This window comes from Coccinella septempunctata, chromosome 1 (assembly GCF_907165205.1).
Source record: "Coccinella septempunctata chromosome 1, icCocSept1.1, whole genome shotgun sequence".
NCBI lineage: Eukaryota > Metazoa > Arthropoda > Insecta > Coleoptera > Coccinellidae > Coccinella > Coccinella septempunctata.
This window is the reverse complement of record NC_058189.1, coordinates 53,383,925-53,397,362: the sequence shown is the minus strand read 5'-3', so window position 1 is coordinate 53,397,362 and position 13,438 is coordinate 53,383,925. Positions and strand designations below refer to the sequence as shown.

The window sequence follows — 13,438 nt, the reverse complement described above, 5'->3', positions numbered from 1 at the left end:
CAGCTGCAGCTTAGGGTTTTGGCTTTACAAGACCGCTTCACGTCCACAACACAAGGTCCATTCCAGATCAATGGTGTGTGTAGCATGGCACTTCTGAAATTTTCAGTCCTACAAGAGATATGATCGAAAAACCGTAAAAACACCCCTGTAGAAGGCACATTTTAGGCGCATTTTTAACTCAACTCCTCCGAGGGGTAAAGCCTAGGATAATTATTGGGACATATCTGAAGCCATTCCAGCAATAAATTCTTTGGTTGCAATTTTTTCATAATTGGTCGAATTTAGAGTCTGTCGTTACTGGCCTAATATAATAACATCAAATCTCATGAGTCTTTCGAAATTGGCAAATCATTATTTTCATCGATTCCTCATTCACATATTTGTATAACTCTTAAGTCTCGGTGCACACGGGAGTATGCGACTAAGTTATGTTTTGTAAAAGTGCCTTAGTTTTCGAGATATTGGAGATTTTCGAAAATTCCAGAAAATCACACCCTTCGCAACTCGTTTTGCAGGCAAGACTCCAAATGAAGGTATTTTTTCAAACTGTTTTTTGGATGGTATTCCTGGATAGATGTGATATCGAATGTAAATTATTATTTTTGGGGCGCATAAATAGTTTTTTATAAAAAAAAGATCTGACTCAAATTTTCCACGCTGGGTTGAACTTAGGAAAAACAAATAAGCAAAACGGAAAATTTGAGTTAGATCTTTTTTTTATGAAAAACTATTCATGCGCCCCAAAAATAATTATTTACATTCGATAGCGCATCTATCCAAGAATACTATCCAAAAAACAGTTTGAACAAAATTCCTTCATTTGGAGTCTTGCCTACAAAACGAGTGGCGAAGGGTGTGATTTTCTTGAATTTTCGAAAATCTCCAATATCTCGAAAACCAAGGGACTTTTACTAAACATATAATATATTTTTCTGAACCTCCATAAGGTCCTCTACCCGCAGGCTCCATATTATCCATTCATTACGCCACACCCTGTATATATACCTATACCCCTGATGCCAAATAATGAATATCTTTGGATCTTTAATGGGCCTAAAGCCGAAATACAAAGTTCGAGTCTCTTAACGATAAGAAAATCTTGGGCAACAATGAAAAATCCATTACAGGAGGCGGTTCGATGACCAACAGCGCGCACAGAACGAAAATATCCAGCGTTCGATATTGAAACTAGCTCCGGAATTATTCCTGTCAACTATAGCAGTGAAACTCAACGTGTGAAACCTGGTTGGGAGCAAAAATGAGATGGATATTTTACGTTTTCTGCCTTCTCTTGCGAATCAACTTTTTGGGTGCTACAGAAACACCGATAGTTGGAATCCTGGCACTGGAGCCGTACGGTATCCAGAAATTTTATCCCAACCTTCACATCAGCAGTTACATATCAGCTTCATACGTGAAGTTTCTTGAGAGCTCTGGAGCTAGAGTCATTCCTGTTTGGTGAGTTCGATTCCTTTGATATAGATGTATATATTATGACATTAACAATTTTTTTATATAACTCTGACAGTTCATCTCTTATCAAACCAAAATAAAACTTCAATATACATTTTGTTTTCCTTGGTTGGGGGCGTAGCTTGAAAATTTCAAGGGACTAGACAATCCTGATTATCATTAACGAAAACACAATTGCACATCTCGTATGTGTAGAAAAGTTTGGTTTGACTGTCATCCACCTGAAGATGTTGCTGTAATAGCGAAACACGCAGTGGCGGATTTACATATTTTCCGCCAGCAGGCTATTCAAATTTTGCCGCCCTTACCATAATTATTTAGTTCAAGTTCAGCATTTAGTTCAAGTTCAGCATTTAGTTCAGCAACTATAAAAACAAGTAGCAAAGACGAAAACAAACAGCAAATATAATATATACATGGTACATAGAAATTGTTGCGAAAAATTAAATTCTTTGTCAAAAAATAGGGTGGATCTAATAATAATGTAAATTTTTTTTTCTGAGCCCCCTGCTTAGTTACAGCTCCCTAAAGGTGGCACCCGAAAATCAGTTTTTGATTTTTTTCTTGAGAATCGAAAAACTGATTAGAAAGAAATTAAGCAGATATTTTATGCGGGGAAGTTTTCGGTGCTGTTCCTCTATGATTGAAAGTGCTAGCCAGAGACAAGAGGCTCTTTCCCTTTCTCTATGGTGCTAGCTATTGAAAGCCACCCCTAAACATTGTTTGCAAGAAACTTTTTTCCATATCCATATTTCACAATAAAAAAAATTGATTTTGGAGAGCTTGATCCATTCTTAACAAATAAGGTCTTTTGTAGTATCTTGCGAAAATTCAAGGTTTTTCAGAAAAAAAAACCGTAAACAAAGTGAATATCGAACTTTTCTGCGTTTGCGCACACAATCATTTTAATGAGTATGTGACAAAATTCTCAAGATGATAGTCAAATCAACAAAAAATTATAACTGAATCAAAGTTAATCCAAACTAGTCAGTTGTCATATCAAAATTACATCCGCTTACTAGATAAATTCTAGTTCAGAAATGATTTCAGCCTCTACGACTCACGCTATCATCATGATTATTTTTTTATTCCGAGAATTTTAGCACGAAATCACATCAGTCAAGATCATTTAGAATATCATTCTCGCATCAAATTATGATGTTTATAGGTCCAATAAATTATTCTCAATTGCTACTTGTTCAGTATATTCAAAAATGAAAAGGTTTCAGTGATTTCGTTGTAGAAATCAGGTGACTGTCAAATCGTTGATCGCAAAATCAAAGTTTTATGAAACCCGCTGTTCAAATATCTTTCTGCTATGTCATCATATGAAATTTTGTTCATTAGTTCTGACTCTATACACAAAAAAACCAAAGCGTTCAGCTTTTCTTGCATTAATGTGGTTCTTAGGTACCTAACTTTTCACTTTTTTCAAACAAAAAAAGCTTCTCTCACCCGAACCATTTGTCGATGGTGTATACATAGAGCCATAGGTACGAACTGCTATATCGAAATTTGGACAAACATTTCTTGAATTGTGTTTTCGTAGGAACCGAAAAAACACATCCCAACGATTCAGAATCACCAAAAATTTTTCACCCTCACGAACAGTTAAGAGTCCAATGCGGCCGAAATAAGTAGGAAACAGGAAAATAATAATCATGCAGGGCAAAATAATGATGCACTACTTGTTCAGTTTTTTTTATAAGTCGGGAAAATTAGATGTAGATAGATATTAAAATTGATTTGAAATACAAGTATTTCAGTTTCTATAATGGGTTAAAAAAAAATTGTCCCCAAATTTGCCGCCCCCTAAGATCTGCCACCCTAGGCTTCAGCCTACTCAGCCTCTATGGTAAATCCGCCACTGGAAACACGTGTTGTCAATATCGGTCACATCTCCTGAATATTTTTTATATTCATTAAGAAGTTTCATTACAGCTATAAAGAAAAATTATGAGAATATCCTAAGCTTCAGAAAGTGTCAAATGTATGATTTTTATTGTTATTCTAATATACATCAAGGCCGGTCCTACAGGGGGGTAAAGGTGTGTAATTACTCCCCCCCCCCAGAGCCCATAACGAATTCGATTTTTTAAATTTTTATATGAAAAAACTAAGAAAAAACAATATTATAATGAAATGAAAAGGTGAGATACAATTTTAAGAAAAAAATATGGGACTGCAAATGCTACTCTTAATTTGAAATTTTAATTGTTCTTTCAATAATTACTCCCCCGCCCCAGATGAACAGTCTAGGACCGCCCTTGATATACAGGGTGGGCAAAATTCGTTGTCTACTGAGAGGATCTCGAGAACTATAGCAGCTAGAAGAAAACGGATAAGACATTTCTGAGCTCATTTTCGGAGAAACAAAGAATGGTGAAAACCACAGCCTCCTACGATACTTCGTTTTTGAGTTTAGCAATTTCGCAAAGTTCTCATTAACTTGTTTGTCTTTGAAGTTGCAGATCTGAAACTTGAACCTTCTACAGGCACTTCTATACGTAGAATCGACTGACGAGCTCAAAATATTTTTTCATTTCGAATCATTAGGTGAAATAAAAAAAATTGTTATTGTATTTCATCAATTCTTTGACATTGAAATATACTTGCACTGTATTTTATAAAACTACTACATAGATAGTTAGTTAGTTTTCGGAACATTATTGAATTATTATCTGAAATAGTGATGGCGCAATAATAATGCATATAATCATTGAATTATACCTAGATAAATGAGGAAGATAACGCTTTGAATGCTATCAGATGGAACAAATTAATTGATTATATTTTCCATGGTACGCAAATAGCGTTTGAAAGAAAATAGTCAATTATATATCGCAATACTCAGAATGCGTATGAGCGTATACACTTTTTCTATATTTCTAATGCCGTTAATTCGTAGGAATTATGACGCTGCAACATATACAGGGTGTCCCAAGATGGCTGGCCTATAAAACGTTATGGGAGATAGAATCGAATTTGTTCCTAAAATATATTGGTTACATTGATACTTACATCTGTTCTATTGATCTAAAATATTCTAAGCTTTGCGATGTTTCGCTCCTACCAAAAACACTTAAATCTAGTTTGGTTATATATTTCAACTATTTCAAATAAATTTTTAAATTCTACATTGATTCGAATTCTCTCTTGAGTCATTTCAAAGTAATTGACAGTTATTGAATATGCATGAAATTTTAATTTCATTATTTTTGGAATTATGAAGAATCATTTGTGAATATTTAAGAGATAATGCTAATTTTTACTTTTTAGGATAGGCCAAAGTTTGGAGTATTATGAGAGGGTTGTCAGGTTCACAAATGGGTGAGTGTAATTTCGAATGTAAGATTATTATTGGAAAAAATGAAGCAGCGATATTTGCAGTTACATCCATTCATTGATCATGTAAAAAACAGAATGGTCCAACGAAAACGTAAAACCTGATTTTCCGACTTCAAAATAAAAATGTGGAAAACTGCTCGGACCCGTCAATTTCTCATTCGAGGGGAACATCTTTTCTGCTTTTTTCATCCCTGTAACTTCAATTCCCTAACGGGGGTGAGCACAACCCCTTGATTTTTGTACTTTTTTCCTTTTGAGTTTTCTTCAATTTTGATCATCAGAATCTGAATCACATTTGATAATACAAGTGAGTGAATTGACTAATCTGAAATACACTGCGCAAAAAAATTAACGCACATTATGGAAATCTCAAATTTATTCTACAACTGAGGGTGTTCTCAATGATAATTATTTTCATCAGAATTATGCATGCAAATGTTATCTATCCACTTTCAACGGTTTTCTTCAATACAGATGTTTTTTCCCAGCAGGAATAAAAAAAGATGATATTATCAGATTTTGAATGTATTGGCTCCATTCTAAAATCAGTTGTTCTCGATCAATTCTAGTGAACAATAGTTTTTCTTTCGTTTGATTTTCTACACTCGATCGCTATGCAACGCGAAACACGCAATTTGACCCAAGAGGAATGTGCCCAAGCGGTAGTTTTGCGAGAAGAAGGGTGGACATACACAAGAATTGCAGAAAGGATTGGAGTTTCCCATACAAGTGTGTCCAGAATGTTGCAGCGATTCAGGGAGACAGGTATGAATGTCCGAAGACCAGGACAGGGTAGACCACGGGTAACAACTGCCATTCAAGAACGTTACTTGAGAGTTTCTTCGTTGGGACAACGGTTTGCAACCGCTCGCCTCCTTCAAATTCAGCTTGAGCAAACTCATGAGGTGTAAATAAGCACTCAGACAATAAGAAATCGCCTCAGAGAATAAGATTTAAGGCCTCGTGTCGCGGCAAGAGGCCCAGCTCTTACCTCAGCCCATCGAAGGGCGCGTTTGGATTTTGCGAGAGAGCATATCCATTGGGAAGAGGCCGATTGGGAAAGAGTTCTCTTCACAGATGAGTCTAGATTCTGCCTCTACCATTGTGATAGACGTTCCCTTGTATACAGACGTCCACATGAAAGATATGCTCAGTGCAATTTCCTGAATACTACTGGTTTCGGTGGAGGATCGATTATGGTATGGGGTGGAATATCTTTGACTGCTCGCACAGACCTAGTGGTCGTTGATAATGGAGCTATGAATGCTGATAAGTATATAAGGAACATTCTTGAAGAGCATGTAGTGCCATTTGCCCCATACATTGGTGAAAATTTCATTTTTATGGACGATAATGCCAGACCCCATCGTGCGCGCATCGTTCAGGAGTACCTTGAAGAGGTTGAAGTCTCTCGAATGGAATGGCCAGCAAGAAGTCAAGATCTCAATCCGATTGAGCAGGTTTGGGACAACCTCAATGGAAGGCTGAGAAGTTCAGAAAATTATCCAGCTACTCTTAATGACTTAGGAATCCAACTCGGAGAAATTTGGGAAGGATTAGATCAGAAAATTTTAAGATCACTCATTTTGAGTATGAACCGTCCTTGCCGAGCTGTAATTAACGAAAGGGGTGGAAATACCAAGTATTAAATCACTTATCAGCATTTCAGTATTTTGAAAATTTTTCATTTCTCTTCTTTCACATAAGATTCGGTGAAATCCTGAATTTTTCTTCCATCTAATGTGTCTTGTTTCCTTCAAAACCTTCCCGAGAGAACATAAAAAATAAGTTATAAATCAATGAAGAGTTAACTTTCATTAAAATTGAGATTTTCAGAATGTGCGTTAATTTTTTTGCGCAGTGTACAATTGACTGAAATAAACTTTATTAATCTGAATTTCAATTGATGCTTTCTGAATTACAACTGGAAATGGTGTAGTATTACTTACTCTGTAGTATTGTATTTATACTATGTTTTTAGAGCCTCAGCTGTAAAATCCATTGCTCAGTTGAGCTTCATCATAAGTTTTCGATATATCTTTATTACCCGTATGTTAGAGATTGAATTTTTTCAGAATGCTGTTTCCAGGAGGAGCAACTTACTTCAATGAATCGAAGGGCTATGCAGAAGCGGCTAAGATAATATTTCGGTTAGCCGAGGAGCTCAATGATAGGGGAATCTATTACCCTCTGATTGGAATTTGTTTAGGAATGCAGGTATTAGCATTTGCCTCAGCTGGTGGAAAGGACATTCGAATTGGTTGTGACGCCATGAAGGTGTCGCTCCCATTGGAATTCGACCCAAGTAGGTTTCTCGTGAGAAATATTGAGAAAATTACAAAATGATGATTTTATATTGTATTAATTTGTAATAAGGGCATTTCATCGACGCCTTTCCCCTTATTTCGCGCCACTGACTTGATCTGATTCATTTGTTGTAATTCATTTCAAGCAGGCCCAAAATTCGATGAATGTAAACATTTTCGAAAAAGAACAGAAATATTGAGGGAATTAATTTCATTTCATCATCAGACTATTTCGAAAACGGAAGCTTTCAGGGTGTATCTGAATAACACCGAGAAATGTAAGGGGTGATTCTGTGGTGTAAATTGAAGTGGGTTTTAGTTATGAAATGTTTTGAGAAACCTATCCCCAGAAAAGCTATACTATTTCGAAGATTAACAAAAACAAATATTTTTATTTTTTATTTTCCCAGTGTATTAAGCTAAATAGTTGGGGAGGCCACGATGCTAAATCGGGATTTACTCGAGCGTCGTGGAGACCTAGCGGATCTCGAAAATCAGATGGTAGAAAGAAAAAAAGGTTTTATGATGTATGCACTTTTAGCGGTGGGGAAAGCGTCTGCAGGGTCTCAAAGATGTAAAAAAAAAGTCAGGTGTACGTACTCGAGCGTGTCAGATTAAGATACTGTATATGCCCTACGTGTCTCTGATAATGAATTCATTCAGACGTGACGCAAGGTCACAGCGGTCCTTTGAAAATGAAAAAAAAATTTTTACTTGTACAGGGTGGGCAAATTTCGATGTTTCAGCACTACAGCTTTTAAACCAGAGGAGATAGACAAAATCTGATACCCCATTCTCGTTCTCTTTTTCTGAGAAACTTAAAATAGTAGTAGTGATTTTTGGCCACTTTCTTTTGTTTTCGAGTTATAAGCAAAAATTGGAAAAATGGCGATATCGAAATAAATTTATATCTCCGCTAATACTGATGATAGAGCTTTGAAATTGATACATTATACAGGCACTTTTTTACGTAGAATCCAGTGGCGTGCTCGCCTTTTTAGCAGGATTTTTAACTACGAAGCTATGACCCAAAGTTATGTTTTTTTAAATGGGAACACTAGTTTTCTGTGCAATTTTTTGAAAGTTTAATTTTTACTGATTTCAAAAATATATAACATCATATGGTTTGTATCAATATAAATAATAGAAAATGGTCAAAAACACTTTTTCCCAATATTTCTATGGTTTCAACTTTTGACGAGCGCAGAAAAATAGAGTTTCCTATAACAAAAGCAGTCTCCTTCCGGCAATGTTATTCTTTCTATGCTTTTTACCAATTTTCACAAAAGTTGAATCAAGATATATTTCATGAATTTTCATAATAATGAAAGGACTTATAGAAAGAGACACTGGTAATCATACGATGCTCTTTTTCTACGCTCATCAAAAGTTGAAACCATAGAAATATTGAGAAAAAAGGTTTTTGACCATTTTCTATTATTTATAGTGATACAAACCATATGATGTTATATATTTTTGAAATCAGTAAAAATTAAGCTTTCAAAAAATTGCACAGAAAACTAGTGTTCCCATTTAAAAAAACATAACTTTGGGTCATAGCTTCGTAATTAAAAATCCTGCTAAAAAGGCGAGCACGCCACTGGATTCTACGTAAAAAAGTGCCTGTATAATGTTTCAATTTCAGAGCTCTATCATCAATATTAGCGGAGATATAAATTTATTTCGATATCGCCATTTTTCCACTCTTTGCTTATAAGTCGAAAACAAAAGAAAGTAGCCAAAAATGACTACTACTATTGTTAGTTTCTCAGAAAAAAAGAACGAGAATGGGGTATCAGATTTTGTGTATCTCCTCTGGTTTAAAAACTGTAGTGCTAAAACATCGAAATTTGCCCACCCTGTACATACTCGAGCGTGTCAGATTTTCATACAGATGGTTAATCTGGGTGTTATAGACGTGTTGACCCATTAATCTGACACTAATCAGGGGGGTTTTATTAATCTGACACTTTGAAGATGATAAAAATCCCTTTTTTTCGAATATTTCCCTCCCTGTACCTCTAATCGTTTTTGTATTCATTATGAAAGTTGTAGATAATAAAATTCTACACAACTTTTGTCTGAAGCAATTTTACATACACTTAACCGTTCTCGAGTTAGAGGGCAATAAGGGCGAGAAGCTTAGCCACACATGCGAAAGGGCAAGGTCAATGTAGAATCCCAGTCTAATCTACAATTGTCAAAATGACAAGGTATTTCTATGATGACAATTTCGAAATTAGTCACGTAAATTTTAGCGTTGTCTGTGACTGAACCTTAGAATGTACTATTTTCCAACGAGTGAATTTTCGCTTCAGCATGTATCGCTAAACACCTCGCATTAATCGCCATATATCTCATAAACGTTTGAACGTAGTAAAAATTGCTTGGGACAAAATTTGTAAAAAATGATATGCTCTACAACTTTTATAATGAATGCGAAAAAGATTTGAAGCCCAGGGGAGGAGATAATTAAGAAAAATTGATTTTTGTTACCTTTATGGCCAATTTTTATTGTTTCGGATAGCTTAAACTGTCAGATTATATATTTTCCGTTGTTCTTGGATCATTAGCTTCAAAATAAGAAAAAAGCGCCACCGCTCTGGCTAATGTACACGTGACGTTTTTCTTTGCAACTTTGGCGCCCTCCCAGACATTTTCGACACGCTTAAATTGTCAGATTAAGAGAATATATACTTTTCAACATGTAATTAACCAAGCAGCAGTCCAAATTCTCTATATTATTTTTTCAGATTACAGTGAAAGCAGGGTTTTCAAGGATACACCAAAAGAGATCCTGTCAGATTTGAGGGATAAGAACGTAACCTATAACTACCACAAGTACTGTTTGACCGACGAAGTTCTCAATGATAATAACCTCACTGACATCTGGCGGATTGTGACGAGAAATGATGATATTCACGGAAAAAAATTCATATCCATCATGGAGCACAAGAAATATCCATTTTACGGATTTCAGTTTCACCCGGAAAAATCAAAATTCGAGTTCCAGGAGAGGCTGATGATTCCGCATGACTTGTACAACAGGAGGGTCTCACAATTTTTCGCCGATTTCACCGTGGGGGAGTGCAGTAAGAACAACAACACTTTTCCGGATAGGAACATCGAGCATAGGTCCCTGATATATAATTTTAATGTCGTATTGGGCCCCATCAATTGTAGTTATTTGCAGCTTTATTTATTCACCGACAGTGAGCCTGCACAATATCAACTCGTCTGAGTTTTTAAGAACGAAAATTAAACTGATTTACAGTTTTGGTCTAACTGAATCGACCGCTATATATTTTCCATGGCAACATAACAGGAAGGTAGATTTTTTTAAACGAAATGCGTTGTTGATTTGAGACCTTTTTGTTACTGATTGGCTGATTTTGAATTATCAGGTTGAACTTGTTGATTTCAAAAAAAAGTTAGACTGAAGTTCCAGTACTATAAAATTTGAGAATAGATTATTAATTTCGAAACTTGTAAGTATGGAAGGACACTTCCTTTTCAAATTGTTTCAACAATTTCATCAGTTTTATCTACGAGGTTCTACTTGTTTTTCATTGGTAGTTCTGATTCTGGTTGTTGGTAGTTCGTTTTGAAAAGTGTTTATACAGGGGTTGATAATTTCAATTTTTAAATTCTATCCAAACGGATTAAGTGATAATGTCTTATTTAAGGAGAGTTTTCACGTTTCTATTAGGTGCGAGATTTTATTTTTAATGATTTTTATCGTTTGTTATTTTAGAAGTTTATTATACCTATAAAAGGATGCTTTAACAGTGTTTCCTAAAAGTGAGAGATATATTCAATAAAATGGTTGTGAAAAAAATGCATGGACTGATAGATTTTCGTTTTAAAATTTCCAATTAATACCTGTTCTCCATCCCCTAAGCACCACTTGCCAATTATACAGAGTGAGTCTTAAGATTCTTGAGGTCAAAAGAAACACTTTTTTCTCTTACCATGAAAAAATAGTTATTTTTGTATCTAGTGCGCGAAATGCTACTTTGGTGATCGAGAACTGATTTTTTTTAACGAGGCGCTGCCGAGTTAAAAAAAATAGTCGAGATCACCAAAGTATTTCGCGCATGAGATGCAAACAAAATTTTTTCTACAAACGTCAAAAATATTATTCTGAAATAAGAAACATGCTTAGCTTAATATGAAAAAGAGTATTGAAATTTCAGGATCAAGTGCTGTCACCTCTACGCCAGTTGCTTGCAAATCAAAAATGGATAGTCTTATCCAACTCCTAAATCTACGATATCACGAGCTGAATTTGAGTTATCTGGTTTAGGAATACCTAATTATTGGTTCGTGCACTGGCTGCACCATTAATGTTAACATTGTGAATAATAAATAAAATTAGGTAGTGTTAAATTTTCTCACAATTTGAAAGCCTTAATTATTGTCATACATTAATAAATGAATGATTTCTTGGATTTTTGCTTGATTGAGGAACAAAAAGGTTAAGATATAAAAATCCCATATAGTTTACATGCAGTTTGCGAAGTAAGTATTTCGCACACTACTTCGCGCACGGTGTCATGGTAACGAAGGAAAATGAAAAAAAGGGTCACTTCGCATATTGTTGTCAATGCGCGAACCTTGTCATTTTTTGACGTTTGTAGAAAAATAATATTTTTTTATGGACTGTATCTTTTGAACCGAGACGATTCTGAAAACTGATCTCAAGAATCTACTGTAAAAAAATTTGTACGAGTTGAAGACTAACCCTTTATATAGGGTGGGCTTTTTAACGAAACAGACGAGACAATCACCTTAATTCAAAATAGGTTGGTGGTGTACTGTAAGGATCAAATGTAAGCAGGAGAATGATACTCTGTCAGTTCGCCCACGTTTCGGAAATGTATTTTTCCATGAGAAGATGTCTTCTCATAACTTCTGTAGAGCCCTGAAGATGGAAAAATACATTTCCGAAACGTCGGCGAACTGACAGAGTATCATTCTCCTGCTTACTTTTGATCCTTACACCACCAACCTATTTTGAATGAAAATTTTTGGATCACTACTTCAGATCTGTAACCACCTCAATTGTTGAAGAAAGTAATTACCAATAATAATTATTTCGTTGTCTAATGTTGACAATTAACGGTTACTATCGTAACCACAGAATGAATTAGTCAAATAATTGATGATTTCACATAGCATGGTTAGCGGAATGACTGGTACTGTACGAAATTCAAAATGAAATATCTCGAAAACGAATGCAATAAATGAAAAAAAAATTAATACGCTGAATTCAGAATAAAAAGGCCTTTCTGATGAGGTATCACTTATCCTATCTTTCCTATTCAAAATTTAGGGGTTGTTGTTCTAACACTAAGGGTTGAAGCGATATAGTTGACCTCAAAAGTTGTCCCCCTCGAAACAAAAATCGAATTGTCCGAGCATTTTTTCGAAATAAATTTAATCCGCCCGTTATCTCGCCTGTTTCGTTTTAAAAAGCCCACCCTGTATATATTTCAAAAGCAACTTTCTGAAGAGTAAAAAAGAATTAATGCAATATCATCAACTTTCGACGAGGAGTTCAAATGCTTCGCGTTCTGACATGTGTCTTCTTTTTACTTGTCATCATTAGGGATAAAAAAAACCTTTAATTTACCAGTAGCAGTAGATCCATAATTTAAAATTTTCCCATAATATATTGGATATTGGAGAGGTAGATGATTTCACCGAAAATGTGGGGGCTTCTTTTAGGTTGGTATTATTAAGAATTGTTTTTGGATTCCAAGGATTTTCAATCAACTTTTGTTGTTAAGTTTGGTTGAGACTCTATTTATTCTTAAAATCTCAATAGTATAACAAATTATTACTATATCATTTACCTTCTATAAGTTAGAACGAATCATCAACGTTCAGATGAAATTTTTACATTTATATTCTGTAAAATAACCGGTAAGGAACTAACAGGAAGGAATTAGGTACCTATATTAAAAATTTGGGTTGAAGGTGCTTAAGAGAACAGTACATAGGTAATATATTATGTATTTCCAACCACCACATAATAAAACCTCAATTCGAAAAAAATATGATGATAAAAAAGTATAATTCAGTTTAAATTTTTATTCCTATTCTGAAAATGTCACAAACTCTTTGGTAAAATACAAATGGTAACATAATAGCATCACGAATGACATATATTTGTGTGTTTGTGCTAAGATGTCTAAAACACTGGTGTGTGCACTTGTCACTTTTTGCAAGCATCAACATTTCAGAAAATCGGGGATATGGGATCAGTTTCGTGGCGGCGCCACCATGTCATTTGCTTCGTTCTATCC

The 13,438-nt window shown here is 35.0% G+C and overlaps 1 protein-coding gene across 1 annotated transcript; it reads left to right on the top strand.

Moving 5' to 3' along the window:
• The first annotated feature begins 1,129 nt into the window (after nucleotides 1-1,129).
• Nucleotides 1,130-10,474, top strand: LOC123322174 (gamma-glutamyl hydrolase-like). The gene is made up of 4 exons (XM_044910042.1): nucleotides 1,130-1,458; nucleotides 4,753-4,803; nucleotides 6,897-7,126; nucleotides 9,881-10,474. Exons 1-4 carry the CDS (start codon nucleotides 1,259-1,261, stop codon nucleotides 10,366-10,368), a joined length of 969 nt encoding a protein of 322 aa, XP_044765977.1. The 5' UTR covers nucleotides 1,130-1,258; the 3' UTR covers nucleotides 10,369-10,474.
• Nucleotides 10,475-13,438: the final 2,964 nt, after the last annotated feature.